Raw genomic sequence first — 20,835 nt, forward strand, 5'->3', positions numbered from 1 at the left:
GTTTCAAGGGAAAAATAAGAACTTTTCAACATAGACACTTTTTTTTCTTTTTAGCCTAAACTCATTGTGGTGATAAAAAACATGTTACTTAAAGCAAAACAAGTAAAATCTTTAAATATAACCACTACTGTGCACTTGTGGAAATACCCAGGCGGACTGTTAATGGCAGCTGTGCCCTGTGCAGCATGTGAGGATGTCCCACTCCTGCGGGGGTCCCCTGGGAGGACAGGAAGGAGAGCGATGAAGGTGGCTCATGCCAGGGGCTGAGGATGGAGACAGGAGCTGCCAGCTCAGCCTTGGCAAGCAGCAGCTGCGGGTGCTCTTGTCCTGTCAAGCCCTGAATGACAAGTAATTTATTTTCCCATACTCTGGAGCAAACGTTCTGCACTTGTTAGCCTTGCCCTGTGCCCCCTCCACAGCTCAGATCCAGGAGCACATTAAAAGTACTTGGTGAAGCACAAACAGTGGGAGGACAGAATGCATTTTACTCATCAACTTCATATTTCTTGGGATAATGAGAGCCTTCTGTTGCCTCAATATCAGTCTATTTTCTCTTGTAATTAGTTTTCATATGCCTATAAAATATATTCTAGTGGCAAACTCTTAGAGCAGCAGTGAAGCCCCACTTGTAGAAGGTCATAACAAGCCATCAAGGAGGCATTTGAACAGACCATTAGCTTTTAGGAGTCCAGGGCTTGTTGGCCAATATTACAGATGAGAAACCTGCCTGCACCTGCTGTTACAAGATGACACGTAACTCCAGCCTATCTGATAGGAAAGTGCTATTTTTACCATCCTTAGCTATCACAAACGAAAGTGCAAGTGTCTGATCTAAAAACAGAACGGGTGAATATTTTTTAAAATTTATCCACAGTTATTTGTTCCAATTGAAAACATAAATTTGTTTTACTGGCATATGATCTTTCCTGGGTTTTTTTTTTCCACGTGGATTATGTTTTCTTTCAAACGCTTTGAAGCACAGCTGGCATGCTTTTGTAACATTGCTGTTTTACTCCTTTTACTTGTAAAAGCCCCATTCCTCCAGTCCTGGAATAGAAATACTCTGAGGTGATATTTTGAGTGGCCATGTGCCACAAATAATTCACTGTTATGATAAATTGGCTGTGCACTACTCACCTGAGAAGAAATCTCATGAAATATTCACTAAAAAGAATTAGCCACATGCACCCATAGCAATCAAATTCTATTACTGAGTAATTAAAAAAGGAAGAAGGGTTAAAATTATTTGAATAGATGGTTCACTGTGTAATTTGCTTGAGATCTAACTGCCTCAGTAATCATTTGTAATATGATGTACAAAATTCATAAGATAATACATTAGAAATAAAAAGATGGTTGGATAGCAATTAAAATATCCATTTTGCTGCTTCTGTTGTGCTTTATGGCAGTGGGTCAGCACCACGGGGGGAGGGAGGTGGCAAGGCTGGGGCTGGGCATGGGCTCCGTCCCACGCAGGGCTCCCCGAGTTACATGCAGTATATAGCTTACGCTTTGCTTAATCCCTACGGAATACCGAAACAAGCCTGTCGTCTATCCTGTCTTGGTGCGATATGCATGCGTGTTCCCTGTAGTATATTACTAAGTGCTGACAAAGTGTTACTAAGGGTAGTGATTTGTGTGTTTTACTGATGAGGTGAGCAGAGCGGGACTGCAGGCAGGGCTGGAAGTAACACAGGGCATGTTCCTCGCACCCCACAGGGCAATCCCTGGTGTTGAGGGTGACATCGAAAATGCAGATGTATTTCTTGCAGATCAGCACCACAAAGAGTAGTCCGTTAGACCAGACGAAGTGCAAGAACAGGGGCTCCTTTTTCTGCAGTGTTACTGTTTTATCTGGTGCAGTTCACAGGAGCACAGGCGTGTTGGGCCGGGAGGGTGCGAGGGGGAGTGTCGGTGCCACCCGCAGCTCGCGGAGCAGGAGGCTTCCAGCCGGAGACCACTGGGGTTGCGGGATCACTCCCCAAAACAATTTGGAGCCTGTAGCTGATGGGCGGTTACGTGTGAGACGACTGCAGTGCAATGTGCCTGGAAAGCAATTAGCCAGCAGATGAGGAAGGGAGGAAACATCAGTTTGGTCCATAATTTCTTCTATATTTTTAACAAATAATTTCATGGATGCCATAAGGGGTACTAATTTGCTAGTCTAGGATGTAGAATTCAATTTGAAAATGTTTTGGCTATGATAAAGGATTTGATTTCTATAATTCCTATCACCTGCAGAGAAGTTACATGGGCTGGATTGCGGACCTGGCCAATGTTGACTTTAATTAATGTTCTATTGATTTCAGTAGGATGCCTGTCATCACTTTGAGAAATAGAGTGCTTCTGGATGTTTGGAAAAGCTGGCCTACATTCTTTCTACGGGATAAAACAGGATGGCTAGGTATTTGTCCTGTGTGCCAAATCTGGGAATGGGGATACTCAGGGAAGGTGGGATTGTGTGCTTCGGTGTGTCAAAGGGTTAGAGGGACTGGAACCTAGAAAGCTGTTTGAACATTAATGCCCTGCTCCAAAATTCTGAAATAAAAGGGCTGGTTTTTCATCTGTGTTTCATTTTCTGCCTGTTGCTGCGTGCCGGTGCCCCTCGGGCAGTATGAGCTCACGGGCTGCGGCTGGCTGATGGCAGCAGTTCCGCCAAGGAGACGAAAGGAAGAGTCAGGGTATGGGCATGTTCTCTGTTAAACAAATAATATTGCTTGGAAAACCAAGCAAATGGTTTGGGATGTTTTGTTCAGAGGCCTTGATTGTGACTGGGTCCCCTCTCCACCAGGGAGGTGTTGCCACAAATCTGCCAACATGTGGGATATTGTTCTAGCAAACAACCCAATTAATATCTTCTGTAACATGATGAATGTCCATAGCTTTGATTTCTCATGGGTATGCAGATCAGGTTATGTATTTCTTTAGTATTTTGAATAATGGGGAGGGGTAAAACTTGTAAAATATGTTATTCAATGAAAACCGTGACTTTTATGGGAAAAACCTTCTGCAAATATTCACTCTCTTTTGAATTTTTTTTTTTTTCATCTTTTTCTTTTACATCTGAGATCTGCAGAAACTTGAAACTTGTCAGTGGTGTGGTTCTCTGAGGATGAACATTGGCTGAAAGCCTGATTTAAAGGGTATGTGTGCATATTCATAGAAACAGAACTTTGCATCCAGACACGTGGGCAGCTACGGTGGGGGCTGTCCTTCCTGCAGCTACCCAGCTGAAACTGGACCTTGCTACTTATTTTATCAATTACAAATAAGCAAGGTGATGTGGAATTTGCTATCCACAGTATGGGGAAAACAAACTATTTAGAGAGGCTTCTTTTCAGTTAAAAATCATCAAGGAGGTAACGAACAACCTGTCATGTATCTGCAGAGAGAAAGAGAGGGATTAGTTATCCTACTGCAGAGAAGTACTTAAAATACCCATAAAGCATTTTTCTTTCATTTCCTCTAATGATTTGAGAGATTTCTCCATCTAGATTTGTTGACAAAGATCTAATGCAGGTTCACAACTTTCCTGAGGCTGTTGGCTCTGGCTCTGCAAAGTATGTGGGAAGATTTCCAAGATAAGAATGTCAAAATTAAGCACAGAATTAAGCTATCATTTCTGATACCTTATAACTGGGTTCATTGGGATTTAGTCTTTTTGATCAAGTCAGGAAGCTCAAGATCCCACAAGACTCAATATGATCTTACTAACTGAATATTGGTGAGTGTCCTATTTCTACACATCTTGCATAATCCCATGATTTGACTTTGCTTCTGTCTTTCTACAGTTTTTGTTGATTTTTTTAGAGAAAGTACTTTGCTAAGCTTCGTTTAACTAGAACAGTTACTAAATAAATTTTTTTCTGGGTAGAAATGTGTCCCAGTTGAAAATTCAAGAAGACTTAATCCAGATTTTCTCCTCTTTCCTGATTTATACCTTTCAAAAGGAGGAAATTCTTTCCTGGGAAGAGGCTGGATAATCAAATCAGGGATTCCCTGGCTTGGAGAAGTCTGTGGTAGGAAGCTGATGAGTTTAAGGTAGATGGCTGCTTAAAGCTAGGTGATGTGACCAAGTTAGGATGCTAATTGTGTGGGCTCTCCTGTTGAGGTTCTGTAATTTAGGCTGATCTAGATTACCTGAATTAGGCATCTGCTCCCTCTCTGCTGACCCTGTAGAGACCCTAATGATAGCAACCTCCTGCTTTAAGTAATTAAGAGTAAAATCCTGACCCTAATGATGTTGAGTTTTGCCATTCGTATTATTTAAAGCAAGGAGCTGCAGAAGTGCAGGGTTGGTAGAGAATACATTAAGGAGATTGAAGGATGATTGTGGTGGGGTTTTTTACCTACTGAAGCTCACCGTGCTGAGGGCTGTATTAATTCTTCCACAAAGTCCCGCTGGGGGGGTGGCTGGGGAGGGGCTGGGAGCCGGGCTCTGCCGGCACTGCTGGAGACCAGCAATGAAGCTTCTGTGGACATTGCTGTGAGACTTGTGGGCTCGCACACTCAATTTTGAACAGTGTCCCAAGAAACATTGCTTTTATTCCTTCACTCTAAGCCTGAGCTCTTTTATAAGTTCTTCTGTAGTTTTACCTCATAAACAAAAATTGGTCTAAGCTTGGTGTCACCATGGCTGTGGGTTGTGTTGGGCCCAGAGCGGTCTGCCCGCGCGTTCAGCTGGTCGTAGCTGAGCAAACTCCAATCCAGGAGCTGCTTAGGGACACCGTACTACATCCAGGCTCGTACTCTGACTTGCAGTAGACTTTTATTTTGTATGAAATGACATGAATCGCAGTGTCAGCTGATTAGCTTGGTGTGATTTCTGGACTAGTGTGAGCACAAACAGCTGCAGTTTGGCTCTCTAGAATTGCTGCTCCAGCTGCCCCTCAAGACTTGAACTCCCCCTTACGTGGGTGATTAAGGAAGGCACTGGGGGGTGGGTGTGTGTGTGCAGCATATGGAAGTCAAAACTGAGCAAGCAACACCCGTGATCAATCCAAAGGCAGAAAAAGCCCCTGTGGAGGGTAGGCAGTTCGTCCCCATCCCAGGTTTCCTAGGAGATGAAAGGCGTTTCGGAGATGGCTAACATCTTGGTTCATATTGCTTAGCTAAAATAACTTTCCATGCCGGTCCCCAGCTGCTCCAGGCTTGTCCTTAGCTCCGTGTTAACAAAGCAAGCGTTCAACCAGAGCAGCAGACAGACCCTCCACCACCCCTCCTGCAGGTGCTTTGCTTCCTTACAACTGGGTCTGAACTGAAATATGATGATCGGGCAGCTCACATCATGCTCCATTGATTACTGGTGACTGGAAAAGTGAATCTATTTCAACAGTGCCATGATCAGCATTTAACTTTGAATCTTAAAAAAAAAAAGAAAAGAAGAAAAAAAAAAAGAATGAGAGAGGACAGGATAAGGAATGGGAAATTTCTCCCTAGATTAAGCCACTAAATGTCAATATTATATAAGAACTTTATCTGGAATAAATCAAAATGAAAATGATACAAAATTTCTCAAATGCCATCTGCTTTAAATTCAGTCAGGGCAGCTCAGGTACTCAGGATGTGTTGTTTGTTATTACATAGAGCCAGGCAGCAGTCTGGAGAGGATGGGCTGGAATATGTCGGTTCCACTTAGCCACTGGGCACCCTGTGCAAGTCAGCACAATGCTGTGTGGTGCTGAAACGTTCATGTCACAGCCTTAAGTGCAGGGTATGGTTACGAATTATCTATTTAGCCTTAAAATTTTAGAAATTGTCACTCCAATGTAGCTTCACCGTAGTGTTTTTAGTGCCAAAAGTGGGACAAGATGCTGTATGCAAATTTTGCTGACTCTTCCCTTAGTAACGGGCCTGTTTCTGCCCCGGCATGTTTGTGTGCAAGGCATTTAGATTTTCATTTTCTTGAAACTGCAGAATACAAATAAATGAAAAAATAACACCGCATCTGAACACTGCTTTGAGCGTGACTTGCAAGACCGACAACCTCTTGCTGCCAGTTCTCTATTTCAGATTATTGTGTGTTCCTTGGGATGGAAATAGGCATTTGTTTCAGGAGCTGCGTGTTACTCTGTTGGCTGATATCCTGTGATTTAAGGATTTCCTGTAGCTCTGTTATTAGCTTTTAAGAGTCTTAATTTAGCAGTTTACTTGCAGTGCAAATCCTCAATGTGCCAGAATGTATCCTTAAATATGCATATAAGCAGAGGAAAATAGTGGGTTTACATGCCTTTTAAGTCTGTAAGTGATGAGTTAGGGAACAAGACAGAGGCTGTGGCTGAAGAGGGGCTGGGGTACCCTGTGGGGTACCCTGTGGGGCTTGGGCAACCCTCCCACTGGTGAATCCTCCTCCAGGCTGCGGCTGCTCTGGGCTCCACATTGCTGTTGCTGGGGGAGTGTGATGGGCCAGCGGGGCTGGCTCTGTGGCAGTAGATGTGTCAGAGCATTACCCGATAGGTGAAAATTGACTTTTAACCTTGATTGATCATCAAAAAATTTCCCAGAATTTTCCCATCTGAAGAACTCTTTTTATTTTGCTTTATTGATTTGTTTGATTTTGTGCTGAGCTCAGCTCTATATTTCAGATTTGGTGAAACAGGTATTCTATATATCTATACAAATATAACAGGTAATATATAATGTTCCCAGATACAGGACTAGCATTGTATCCTCTGCATTAGATTCTCCTTGGTTTTTATTCATATTGTGTTGGGGTTTTATTGTCTTTTAAGATGATAAGACAATCTTTTATTTCCTAACAGCAGTTATGTTTGACAGTAGGTATATTTTGACTGATAAAATTAGTTGCCAGGAACCCCTTGGTAGTTGCTTGAGTCTGAACTATGTATGTAGGTCTGCTCGCAAGACACTGCTTTTAAAAAGGTAATTACAACACAGTGGTTGTGCACTCCAGAAAGACAATGGATACTTTTTTAAAAGCAAGCGCACCGGCGAATGCGTATTGTCAACAGCAATGTGCCTTTCTTACACTCATCAGGGGCAGCCAGAGAGATCACCCACCATGGTGGAGTGAACAGTGTTACATCAGGCTGCAGCTTGCACTAATATGTACTAAAATCTTCCTTTTACTGTCACTGTTGTAGCTGTTTGTGGTGGTAGAGTGGACCCTCAACTCTGATGGGCACTGCTAGCCTCCATGGCTGTGATGTCCTCCTTCTCCCCTTCTCTTCCCTCTCCTACTCTGTGGCCCTGAAGGACACAGGTTCGCACTAATACAGGGGTAATGTACAATTGGCAGTGTGGTGACTGGTGATTTACATACTTACAGCCCTTGCAAAATAAGTATTGTCATTCATCATAAAGCATTGCCTAAATTTGTGGCAGAAATGCTCCTCGCCGCAGGGAATTTGCTTTATGGCTTGAGAAGAGTGGCATGTATTTCAGTGCCTATAGTAATGGCTGTCTCTTTCCTGTGCTTAAAGATCATTATGCAGTGCTCTTTCATTCAGCATAACTTTTACGCCTAGCAAATTAAATTCCTGGGCAAAATAATTACATGTAAATGCTGCTGGGCTATTATTCACAAGGGGCCAATTTTGTAGCCATTTGTTGCATTTGAAATGTCGAATTTATCACACTGTAACGTATGCAGCATATAGTTCAGAAATAAAACATGAAAAGCTCTAATCAAGTCTGCAGATGTAAATTTTGAAGATAGCTGGACATCAGAGAGGAGAAATAAATTATCTAAGTTAAGCTAAATGAGTACTTTATTTCAAATGTGTTTTCTGCTCCCCAAACATCGCTGGGTTCCTGGAGGCCTGTGATGCTGCCAGAGTCTTGCGCTCCACCCTGGGCAAGTGTTTTTCTGAATGTATTTTGCAGCTGGGAACCTGCCTGTGCATCCAGCTAAACAGATCTGGTGTCCCCTTCACCTGCCTGAGCTGGACGGGCAGCAGGATGCTCGTTATCTCTTGCTTAATGTCTAACTGGTTAGTGCTATTGATGGTCTAATGGATGAGCTTGTGCACAATTTTGCATTCACCACCTAGCATAAGGAACACGATTTGGAATAGTGCTATGTTAAGAGCTGTAGTAGCACAGTTTGGAGAACCTAGGTCATACCTCTCTCACAGTTTGAAGTTTCATGGGTACTTACTCAGTTTTCTGGGTATCTGGATCAGTATTTTGAACCTCCACTTCAGAAAATACAGTCAGTATCTTTCACTCAGGTGAAAACAGTTTAGCCTCTGCTGTTCTTGTCATTGTGCACATGTCCAGAAAAGGCTAACTGCTGCATCTCACTTGATGCTATCTCCCCACAAACTCTACGTTAATGTGGACACCCGTGCGCTTCTGTTTTCTCTCAGGGTGCTCCTGGAAAAACAATCAACATCAAATCCCGCCGTTTCCTCCTACGACACATGACTAATGAGTTGTAATTGCTCCCCAACCCTACAGGAAACTAACTTCATGAGGAGTTAAGGATTGTCTAGCTGTATATCCCTGGGAGGTTATTATTCTGGGAAATTAATTAGTTTAGACCTATTAGAAATATAGAGGAAGAGCTGAAGATTGGCAGGGCAGAGACAAAGCAATATGCTTTTTAAAAAATTGTAACAACTCTGAGTGAAAGAGGTAATTTCATGTTAACAAAATCATTCTTTCTCCTTTGGGGCTTTATTGTTCTGAAAATAAAATTCTATGTTGAAGTTTTCTAAGGCAAACAGCTTTATTCTCCTCTCCTCCTGAGCAAGGTTTGTGCACCTGGAGACGCAGGCAACCTGCTCTGCTGGCTCCTTCGGGGACACACACTGTCCTCTCCCATCTGCAGCAGGGCGCATTGGCAGTGGGGGGACGCAAGGCAGATCCCTCTGGCACCCCCCAGCCGCTCCCACCTCTGACCACTTTCAGCTCTTGAAACTTGCAGAGTGAGATGAATCTTTTGTATTTAGTGTTTCTTAATGAATTTCCCCTCTGCTGCGTTTGTCCAGTTTCCTTTACTTGTTACCAATATAAAACGTAACTCTGTTTTTGGATGGCTGTATTGGAATAAAACAATTTGTTGCGGTGTTAGATAATGAGCTCAGTATCTAAATAAGTATGGTTTCTTGTCCAGACACGAGTAGTGTTGCTCGTCCGGGGTGTGCTTAGCTAGCAAGTCTTGTTGATAGAGAAATTTTACAAAAAATTGCCAAATTTACCTCAGCCATGAAGGCTGCAGCATCAGTTGGGCCATCAGCATGTTTTGCTGTGTGTGGTCCTGCAATATTTTGTGGGGGGAGGCTGCTCTTGTTGTCTGGGGGTGACCGCAGCCTGCCAGCAGCGGCTCCAACTGCAGCCATCGCTGGGGTAGGAGACCCTGCCCCTGTGGCAGCTGCCCCCCCATCCTCCACCTGTACAGCAGAATGTATCGCCTGCTCTTGGATGGAAAAGCAATCCCTCAGCAAAACGCTTTCCTGTAGGTGCTGACCGGGATGTGCGTTGCTGACAGGGGCTGCACCGATCCCGTTTGAGCTCATCGGCGGGCGAAGGCGCAGGGCTTCGCTGAGTGCGGCCAGCTGAGCTGGTGGCAGCAGCCTGGGCACCGCTGCTCGGCCACTCCCGGGCGAAGCGATGGGTGCTGGTGGTGGGCGCAGACAGCAGCAGAGCCCAGCAAGGCAGCAGCTGGGCTGGTGGGACGTGTGCGTCCCCCGCTGCCCTGGGGTGCCAGCTCAGGTCCACCCAACACGTGCATCAGCCAAGAGTGATGTCTTCTTGGTGCTGTGGGATGGTGGCTGTGAGTCCTGTGCATGTGTGTCCTCCACACCACAGAAATCCTGCCCTGGCACCACCGCAGGCCTTCCTGGAGCTGTGGTATGGCCGTGGTGGCAGGGGCGGTGATGTGGTCACCGCAGCGGGGGGCTGCAAGGTCACTCTCTCGAATGCCTGTTGCAGGGGCTTTGCGGATTCTGTCCCTGTGTTAGCTGAGTGTCAGCTCAAAGGAAATGGAAGAAATCTAAACTTTGTTCTGAAAAGGCAGAGGTGTTTCAGGGGACAGGAGCCGAGTGACGGGGCCACCATGAGCTGCTCAGCTAGCCCTCCCGCAGTTGCTTCTGCTGCTTCTTACTAAAAGATGTGTTAGTACCAGGCGGAGAGTGGTGTGGCAAAGAAGCGCTGTTCCACTCGCTGTGAGGTTTATCCAGATTTGTGGGGCTGTACCACTGCTCACTTGCGTTCAGGGCTGAGAATGATCTGGGGGCTGGCATGGTCAGTGTGCAGTGAGCACCTGCTCCCCAAAAAAGCAGCACCTTTCTTTGGAAAGCAGATGGCTGATATTTACTATTTTCGCATTCAATTTTCTGTCTTTCTGTGTGTGGGGTGGTTGAGCATGTGGGAGCAGTCTGTCTGGGATACACGGGATATGTCGTGTTTGATAAGATGAAATTTAATAGTGTTTGCTATGAAGCATCCCATCAGAAAGCATGCTACATTTTAGTTGGTATAAATCCCAGCGCAGCAGTATCTATTAGAAATGAAACTTTTCCTGTGTGCAGTTGGGGAGGAAGATAACCACCGCAGGGCTCAGCAAGCCCTGGAAGCAAACAGTTCATCTCAGGCGTTGTTATCGCTGGTGCTTCTCAGTCTGTTGCTCGTGCTAAGGTGCCTCCCATCCAAGACGGCAATGGATGAAGAACGTGACTTTCCAGTGTCACGGAACATGCAATTTGGAGTAGTTTTAGATGCACAGAAGAATGTTTTTCATTGCTGATGGAGTGTGGTGCCTTTGCTCATCCATGAGGTGTGTTGGGAAAATAGTGAAAAATATTATTCATAATTATCTTTAAAGCATATGTATCTGTGACATAGCGTATGTTCCCAAAGAAAAATTCTCAACAAAATATTAAAAAATGCTGCTGCTGCTGAATTTCCCATCAACATCAATCAGTGAAAAATCTGCTTTCTGATGGAAGGTGGTGGTCATGAATTTCCACTTTCCATGGGGGGTTCCCCCACCCTGAGGAAAAACCCACCCCCTGAAATATGGCATAGCCCCATCAAAATATTTCCACCTGTGACATGGAAGCTTTCATTTTGGCTGAGATTAAGGCCAGCATTGTCACATTAGCTGTCTGGGCTGAGCGGTAAGCTGGCCACTCCATCCTGCCCCGTGTTGAGCCAGCCCCAGGGTCTGCCCCACAGACCCCCCTGAAGCTGGGCAGGTGTGAAGGGGCCATTCCCACCCAGCTCCTCAGGACCCTCAGCTTGCCCTGCACACTGAAAATTATTTACCTTCAAGGGGGGTGGGGGGAAGAGGAGGATGGAAGCGGGATGCTTTCTTGGCATCCCAATGAGAAAGGTTGGTCCATGAAACCAGCGTGGTTTTGTGCTTCATGGAAGGCAACATCCATTTTCATCCTCTTTCAGCTATGAGGGGGAGAACTTGTGCAAATGCGAACTGCAGATGGACAGGGTGCTCAGGTCCTGTGCTCCGAGCGCTAATCGTGCCAAGAAGATAAGAAGTTTTGGGGATGTTTACGTTTCTGGTACGAGATTCTACAATTCTGTGATTTATGCACTACTCTCAGGAGGGGTTTATCGCAGCGAGGGGGAAGATAGGCCCTGAAATGGATTTTCATGCTCAGAGCTTCCAAACACAAGCACTGTGCAGCTTTCTGTTTGTTTTGCAAATCCTTATCATCCCACAGTTATTGCTTGTGAAGTGGAGCAAAAAATGAAACCCACTGAGGACTGGATGGCAGGACTCTGGTTTCTCTCCTGGCTTAGAGGTCCTGTTGTGCTGGAAGGACACGTGGGTGCATCTAACAAAGCCTCCAGAACAGGTATCTACATGTAGTAATTAGTTTGCAAGTCTAGCCTTCTAAAAGCTAAGCATACTGCATTTCTGCTCTGAGCTGTTTACAAATAGCTTGTTTCTTGGGTTCTTCAAAATTATTTCATGTCTCAATATTTTATTTACTTGGCAACAGAATTATGGTTTGCTTTGACTTATTTGAGACAGAAGATTAAAAAGCTGACATTCTGTAACTTCTTAAATGCCATAACAAAGCTCACCTGTTAAAATTCACATAGGGGGTGGGAAGGAGAGGGGAGGGTTGGTGTGTGAGTGGATTTAATTTGCTATTGAACACACCTTATCTAATTGCTGTCAAAAAGCACCAGTTGCTGTAGGCTGGTTTTCAAGTTTAAGCAGAAAAGGTGGCTCCTAATGTATATTGACAAACTGGGCAGCGGGTTGTGGGGTGCTGTAAACGGGCTGATACCCGGGGCTGGCTCTGCGGGCTGGTGCTGCAGTGGCTCTGGCGGTGCCTGGCCGGGCTTTGCATCCCCTGTTGTGGTATGGCTTGTTTTCGCCTCTGATCCCACCGCTACTCTCGGACACCTAAGTCAGAGAGGTGTGACTTCTTCCCCTTTCCTCATCGTTGGCACGTGGGCAGGGAGTAGGATACATCAGAGAAGAGCATTTGCAGAGCGGGGATGAGGTTTGCTGGTAGAGAGCTCCAGTCTTGATACAGAACACTGCAATTATAAAGGCAATATGAAAGTGGAAACAGGAAAACAGACATTCGAAGTGACATTTGATCTGGAAGTTGGTTTTGGTGTTTTTGTTTTGTTTGGTTATTTTCCTCAGAATGTATGTTTTCTTCAGTCTGTTTCTTAGATGTCTTGGGTAACTTTTTTTTTGCGCGTAATTGAATCAAAACAATACAATTTTGCAAGCAGTTTAAGTTCCATCGTAGTGTCATTCTTGTCTGAAATGTGCTTGAATGTCCTCTTCCTAGCAGTTTGCTGCATCCTGCCCCGTTATGCAGGCTTTTGCCTGCGCGGTATGGCTGTGCCCTTCCTTCACCCTGCTTGCACCCTCCTCCATGGCCACGGGGAAACACAGCACTAACAATATAGGTTAAACTGTTCAAATACTGTGTGTCAGACTTTCAAAATTAGGACTTTCCCAATTTTATGTATTGTGTTTATATATTTTATATATATATATAATTTTTTATATAATGCCTAATTATATATATTTATATATGTACACTTCATGGATGTTTTAAAAAGAATGCGTTTAGCAGGGGGGAGAAGAGGGCTGTCTGCTCCTTTGGCTAACAAGGCTGCATCCTTCATTAGGAAAAGAAAGATGCTGAGGTTCAGGTGCAATCCAAAGCGCTGGCACTTAGGACTGCAAAGAGACCACTAAATGTTACCAGAAAAGCTCTCCCAGCTCTGGTGATTGAGAGTTGCAGGCTGGTTAGGTGTGTATTTTGGGAGGCAGTGGCCAGTGCTGGGGGAAAGGGAGGTGCAGAGGAACCTTTTGGCTGTGACCTGCAGCATGGGGCTGGAGCGCGGGTCCTGATGCTCATCGCTGGTGCTGAGCACCTGGGTGGCTCTGCCTCCTGCAGTGCTGGGAGCCTGCCTGCTGGGTGCTGCTGCTGCAAATAAAACACCCACACACCTGCTATGTACGTAGTAATAACGAATGATTAAGATTAGGTGGAAATGCAGGACAATTTCTTGTAAGTAAACTTCGTGCCATATTTCTCAATAGAATGACTCTTGCAGGACAAGAGGGGTATCTGATTCCATCAATAAACGCTACATTTGTCTAACAAAGACAAAAAATATATTGTGTTTATAAAGTGACTTAAAGCATCTATGGAGTACATACAAATTGGCTTGAAAGTAGGTCAGCGTGGCTTTTCACATAGTGCAATTGTGATGCATTTGGAAGTGAATTCAATTACAGAACTGTAAAAGCTTACAGGGAGAGCTACGTGCTACGCAAGTTCTTCAGCATGATCTCTCTTGCTTTAATCTCTCCAAGCTGGTGAGTCTGGGGAGAGCTTAATTAAAGTCGTTGAAAGTAATTCTGGAAAATGTGAGCCCATGGAGCACCTGGATCTGCTCCTCATATTCTGGCCTGCTAACCTGCCTTCTTCTCGCCATATGCTTTTTCCTCTGTTTCCCTTGCCTGATCCTCAGAGAGGATGACAGGATCAAAAAATTAATTAACTCTTGGATACCCCTCTGTGTGCAGATTAAGCTGGGCTCTCTGGGTGTCTGTGGGCTGCCCATAGGTGCCTGCCGGGAAGGCACTGGGCTGGGGAGCTGCGAGGCGCCGGCTGGGGGACTGCGTGACCCTCCTTGCAGGGAGACCTGGTTGGGGGGGCTGGTGTAGTAGAGGTGGGCATCCACGTCGACTCTGGCTGTCCCATGGCTGGTTCCCTGAGGACATGGGCTAGCAGCCCTCCGACCACAGTGGTCAGTGCGTCTGCAGAGCTGCTCCATGAAGGCTCTGCCCACAAAACCAGTGTTCTGAAACAGCTGGCAAGCAGCAGGCTGCAGCCAGTCCCATTCCTTGCGAAAGTCCTTTTGTAGTGCCAAGACAATTATTGTTCACTAATTGATTACTGCAGTTATGGGCAGCAAGACTGAATGAAGAACATCCACAGCCCTGCATGCTCTGGCTCTACATGTGGCTGCCCGCCGCCCCAGCATCACTTGCTGGTTTTGGCGACAGTGCTAAGCCCTGTAGCGGTGTTGCCAAAGGCAGGCGTGGGGGGTATGGCTGAGCCTTCCCTGGGAGAACTCCGTGCATCCCCGACCTTCTGGGTGTCTCGCTTACCTGAGTGTTTCCAAAGCTGGATGCAGAGGGGTGGGTGGGTGCTCGTGCTCTCGGTGGGGGGAGCATCCCACTCAAAGGCTGCAGCCACCGACGCTCACTCAGGCGAGCAAGCTGCCTGGCTGGGCTTCCCCAGGGGACGGGGCCGGAGCTGAGGCTGCTGGCTTTGCCATGGCATGCCACCGCAGCGCCGGTTTGTTCCCCGTGGTGCTCGCTGTGTCTGGGTGGCTGTTGGCAGGCCTTGAGCGATGCGCTGAGCTGGGGTGTGAATGGAGGAGCGGCTGCTCCGTGGGGGAATGGAGGCGGGGGGAGTGCCGATACTGAGGGCAGGGAGCGGGAACAGCAGCACGGTGGCAAGTGGGAGCTCACGTTCAGAAGGTTTTCATTTCTCACAGAAACAGAAAAGATTAGAGGTGCATGGTGATAAAAGACCGAGAAGTGAGGCTTCTGCAGCAGCGCTGTTTGCACAAAGTGCCTCAGACCCTTTCCTCTCCCCCGGCCCCTTCTCCCCTTTCCTCTGCCAACACCACCCAGTAAATTATCCTGTTCTTTCCTATTGCTGGTTATTGAGTGTTTGGGTAAGATGGAGTCAAATTATTTGCGTGTTCAAAGAGAGAAGATAAAACTAGACTGCGGCATATTTTATGGCTTTTATAAAATTTTGATGTGTGTTGTTGGAATGGATGGAAAGCCACCACCACCAGAGCTGGAGGGCAGAGCTCGTCTCCGAGAACCTTGCTGCTGAATTAATGCAGGCAAATAGTAGAAAGCAAGAATGTGCAGTTAAAGTTGGAAAAATAAATGTTTTATTTTTATATTTTGACTGCCAAGTAAGAGCGGCACCTGATTAATTTATTTTTTTTTTTATTTTGCTGAAGACTTAAGGTTATATGTTTGGCATTTATAACTCGGATTTGGACAGTTTCCCATTAGGAACTGGGAGGACAGAGTATCAGGAAAATGGAAAGAGCAGGAAAGTGGAGCAAAACAAACATAACTCAAACAGCATGGGGTTTTAAGTGTGCATGTGGATTTTTAAGCTTGAAGTTTTAAATGTGTTTTTCAAAGTACAAGATTTTTCTATGGGACTGACAGCTGCTTAGTCTTGTTGTCAGCTGTCAGAACTAATTATTTTATCTGTCTGTCTGCTCCAGAGGTTTCTCTGTGTGCCAGGTTAGAACGGCTGTTCCTACATGGGAACACATTTGCATTTTCTGCACAGTTACTTATGACCTAGGATTTAAGTGAAGAAAGCCAGGCATCGATAAAACAAACACATATATCAATTTCCTTTGTATTAAACACCCTAAATAAACTCCGGGCAGGGATTAAGATTTCTTCTTGCTAACCTCTGTACCAGAAGCAGTCTTCTCCTGTTGCTGCTGACCCAGCCTGTATTTGTGGGGCTTGTCCTGCTGACACCCTTTAGTTGGTGGAAACCTGCTGCTGACCACCAGCTCGGGTTCTTTGCTGTGGGTGACAGTGACTTATTTACCAACAGGTTAGATGACATAAAGGTCAGTGGCATCCTGCAGGGTCAGTCCTGTAACTCGCTGCAATCCATCTGTGCTTTGGTTTGCTCCAAAGGTGATGTACCAAATGTTTGTCCATGGCTGCACATTAAAAGCTTCTGAATGAGTGAGTGTGATTTCTTTTACAGATTCAGCATTAATCTGTCAGTATTATTTACGTATCTGTGTGATGTGACATGGCTTGGAGTCTAGCATGACTCCTTTCATTAAAAGCCTACAATTACCTCAAGACAACCTTCTTTCCCCCGCGCCCCCCCCCCCCCCCCCCCATTTTATTCATGACTTTGACATTTCTGGTTGACATGCTTCAAGCTTCACTTGGGTTTTGGGGAAGCAAATTTTGTGTGCCTCTGTATAATGATTGCATCATATTAGTATTCAACATACATGCACTGGATTGCGGCTGGGTGGTTAAGGTAATGTCATGTAAGAACTGTTTGACATGTTGCCAACCTTGCAGGCATTTTGTGCTTCAGACTTGATGTCCTGTCTTTAAAGGCTTCACTTTGGGAACACTTTTTTCAAGGTTGTGGTCTATGATATTTATTTGTGTTTTGACAGGCAGGTGCCAGCCAGATTCTTGGGTCTCAGGGAGCTCATGGGGTTCCAAGTTCCCTGCACCCATAAACTTCTGATGCCTGAGCCGGTCCCTAATCACCCTCTCATGGTACCTCTTTCTTCAGCACATCACAGAGCAAATTCTTTGCACCTAATAAGATATCTATGTTCAATATTCAGTATATCTGAATATCAACATACTTAACACACTGTAGGCACCCTGAAGAATAGAATCATATTATTTTTCAGTTTTACTGCAAGTCATTTGGAACATCATACTTAGAAATAAACAGGCATTAATATAACTAATGTGAGCATATTGTCATTATCCGTGCACTTACTCATACACAACTCCTACACATTCAGTTGCTTGGTTGTACATACGAATTGATTGTATGATTATGTGTGCATACCAATTTGTGACAGCTACAACGTGCTCATTTCAGGAAAGAAGAACTGGAAATTAAATGCTTGAGAAAGTATGGAAATGCCGGAAAACCAGAAAGAGCTAAAAACGCTTTGCAATCTGAAAACAGTCAAGGGGCCCATGTGTGCTTTCACTTACATGGGCGCATCCACAAGCCACCTAAGCAGCTCTAAATATCTCTTCATTGTGTTTTCAGTTCTAAACTAGTAATCTCACCATTTCCATAATCTAAATTCTCCTTTGCTCTAGCAGGAGTGTGACTGCTACCATGTGAGGTTAGTACGAGTAGCTGAGGATCTGCCACATTGCATTATGCATATTTTTTTTTTGTTTTAATGAGTAAATTTCAGAGAAGGCTATTATTAATTAAACTACAATATGGCATAGTCGGCTAGCAGTGAGGAGATGCTAACCTGATCTGAAGGACCCATCTGCAGAACTTTCTCTTTCGGTACCACAGCCTAGTCATCACCATTTACTGGAGGGAATCATTGACAGCGTTTCAGCGCATTACTATGCCAAAAGGGTGCCTTTGGAAGACAGAAATTAATTGGAAGTGTGGAGTTTCATTGTGGTGTGCCTGCCACAGGTAGGTAGCATGGGAACAAGAAGCAGTGCAACATATTAGAGCCTTGGGTTTGAATAGATGAAAAAAATCCCAAGCATATGCTAAACTATTCCCCACGTAAATAACAGGGTTTTTTAGCTCAACACATCGCTAATAATCCTGGCAGCTTCTCTCTTTGTAATTAACATCTTCGTTTAGTTGCTTTCTAAAGGTGTAATGTGTATTCCAGCTCAGAGGAACCAGCCTCCCTTGGTTTCTGTGTGGGAGGCAGGGGTGTGCTTTGGAGGTGGGAGGATGCTTCAGGGGACCCATCCTGCCAGTGGGCCAGTCCCCTGCAGCACTCGCGCTGGGGTGGACATGACACACACAAGCAGGTAACATCTGCAACCTGCCACATGCAGCGTGTGTGCTTTCACATGTGGTCAGCAATAGAGGGGCAGAGTAAATTACATTTGTTAACATATGAAAACTGAAGCTCTGTTTAGAAAATCTGTATATAAATAGAGAGTATACCTTTTATAGGTGGGTATTACTGCCTGGGTGTATATTAGTTACTGATTGATGTAGCTTATAAAATGGCCCCATCTCATCACCTTAGCACCACTAATACAAATGGCAGTATTTGGGCTGTCATGGTGAGGTGGATGAGTAACCAGATACTGTTGCACCTTTGACAGTGAGCAATCCCTCCTGGAGAGAGGCATTTGTATGTACAGACTGCCTACACATGGCCAGCTCTGTGGTATATATGTTTGAGTGTATATATAGAGAGACATATGAATGCAAACACATTTTGTAAAAGCATTTGTAAGTATATCCTGATTATCCTTATGAACTGAAATACATGTATTCAGAATTGTTCCTGGGTAATGCATTTCCAATCTCATTTTCAGAAAGCAACATGTTCCAAGTTGTCTGTTGCTCGTCCCTGGCAGCTTTGCCAGCAGACAGGCGAAACCCCAGATTTGCACGCTGGCATGACTGGCTGGGTCCGTGGTCAGTAACTAGGTCAGGGAGATAGAAGAAGCCGTGGGAGGAGAATAACTTTTGTATTCTAGGGATAATTCAGTTCCTCTGCCATGAGGCACTACGGGACTATGAGCACAAAGGCTCCTCCATCTTCAAGGCTCCTCCATCTTCAGGAGGTGCCGGCAGCAGGCACCGGCTGCAGTGCCCAGGGTTTGGCCGACATGCACCAAAACCGGCTGCTCTCAGAGGAGCAGCTCCCACCCAGGAACACCCGCTGTGCCGCATCTGCCCATTACACACCAGCACTCCGGTTCTGCCCTTGGTGCCACAGTCTCCAACAAGGTGGGTCAAGGCTGCACCCTTTGGGAAGCAACCGCCGCCAGGGGAGCTCCAAGAGCATCACCATCCGCTCGTGCTCCCATGGGATGCACTACTTGAGACAGGTGGGTCTCAGCAGCCTGGCCCCAGCCCTCCCAGCTGGCTCTGATGGCCAGGCACGTCCCCAGGCTTTGAGGATGGTCACGCATAATTTTGGTCTTGCACAATTTCACTCATGCACCCTTCATGGATGATCCAGAGGTCATTTAGCATACAAATAGTTAAGCAATTAAGCAAGCAGCTTGCCGTAAGTACTCAGTTACCCTATTCTCCACTGGGTAGCAGAGAACACTTATGTTTAGGCTATAGAACATCTCTGTCCCACAGCTCCTCCCAGTCGCCTGCCGCTGGAAGCCTGATGCAGCAGACAAGTAATGCATCCCATGGGAGCACGAGCGGATGGTGATGCTCTTGGAGCTCCCCTGGCGGCGGTTGCTTCCCAAAGGGTGCAGCCTTGACCCACCTTGTTGGAGACTGTGGCACCAAGGGCAGAACCGGAGTGCTGGTGTGTGATGGGCAGATGCGGCACAGCGGGTGTTCCTGGGTGGGAGCTGCTCCTCTGAGAGCAGCCGGTGTTGGTGCATGTCGGCCAAACCCTGGGCACTGCAGCCGGCGCCTGCTGCCGGCACCTCCTGAAGATGGAGGAGCCTTTGTGCTCATAGTCCCGTAGTGCCTCATGGCAGAGGAACTGAATTATCCCTAGAATACAAAAGTTATTCTCCTCCCACGGCTTCTTCTATCTCCCTGACCTAGTTACTGACTCAGAGTACATGCAGAAAGCCATGGGAGTGAAAAGCAGCTATCTATTTGAATAAGAAAAGTTGATTACTATTTTAAGCCCCTTATCGTGTAGAAGCATTTTAAGCTCAAACAGCCTACTCATCTACAACAGTGAGACAACTGTAAAGGCTTCTCCTTCCCTGTCTTACCGTCTTGACAGTACTGGAGTTTCAGGCAATTAAAATCCCTTCACATGTCTCTAGTGCACCTGTGGTAGTCGGTGTACTCTTGGGTGAACATGATTCAGGCTTGAAACAGCAAATTATCTTGTTTGGAGGAAGTTTTATAGGTTGTTATACCTCACTGATGCAAGGTGGATATTTTAGATTTTAATTAAATGACACCTGCGTTACTGTATTGCTTTGGGACAGAGGCAAGGAAAAGCCCCTGTACCGGTAGCTGATGCAGACAAAATACTTGTTTTGCCTGCCCTTTAGAAGAAAGCTGCAGCCTTTTCCCCTTAGCAGATTAAGAATATACTGGAGATGCGAGTCCTTAGCTTCCGAGGTTTGGGGTGTGCATCCCTTGAACGCTCGGGGGGGCGGGGGGGGGATGAGGGGGCGTGCTGCTGTGGCGCGTGGGAACCCTGGTGCTGCCAGGGAGGATGTGGGGGCTCTGCCGCCTGCTCCCTGAGGAGTGCAAGGAATGAGCTGAGATGAGGGCTGGGGTCTGTTAGGACCAAAGGACTGAACTTTTACAGGTCTTGGCTAGGCAGACCTCCTAAACCTGCCCCAGTTCTAGCACTTCTCTGAAAAGTGTGCAAATTGAGGCTGGGCTTCGATTAAAGGTGAGTAGAAGGTTTTTCCTCCCCTGGGACTTCATCACGTATGTAGAATGTGAGCAATGCTTCAATTCTTGACTAAAAAGAGATATATTTTATACTTAAGTACTCCCAGATAGCAGTGCTTTTACTGAGTTACATATGCACTCAGGTTTGAGTAAAAATTCAGTCCTTGATGTATGCCTGAGCTTTGTGGTCACCTGTGCCATACAAACCAATGCCGCCAGTTCCGGGGACCTCTGAGAGCAGCTTTGATGCTGT

The 20,835-nt window shown here is 45.8% G+C and overlaps 1 protein-coding gene across 21 annotated transcripts in view; it reads left to right on the forward strand.

Moving 5' to 3' along the window:
* The window catches only part of PRELID2 (PRELI domain containing 2), a 105,885-nt gene that overhangs the window by 76,759 nt on the left and 8,291 nt on the right, over window positions 1-20,835 (forward strand). For 19 of the 21 annotated variants that reach the window (XM_055718055.1, XM_055718052.1, XM_055718053.1 and 16 more), the window contains one exon: window positions 2,313-2,561. The exons of the other annotated variants lie outside the window; for them this stretch is intronic. In XM_055718055.1, the coding sequence (XP_055574030.1) occupies window positions 2,313-2,502 (190 nt within the window). In that variant the 3' untranslated portion in view covers window positions 2,503-2,561. Of the gene's footprint in view, window positions 1-2,312; window positions 2,562-20,835 lie in introns of those variants that run through there. 21 annotated transcript variants of the gene reach the window in all.

This window comes from Falco cherrug, chromosome 8 (assembly GCF_023634085.1).
Source record: "Falco cherrug isolate bFalChe1 chromosome 8, bFalChe1.pri, whole genome shotgun sequence".
In the NCBI taxonomy this organism is placed as follows: domain Eukaryota; kingdom Metazoa; phylum Chordata; class Aves; order Falconiformes; family Falconidae; genus Falco; species Falco cherrug.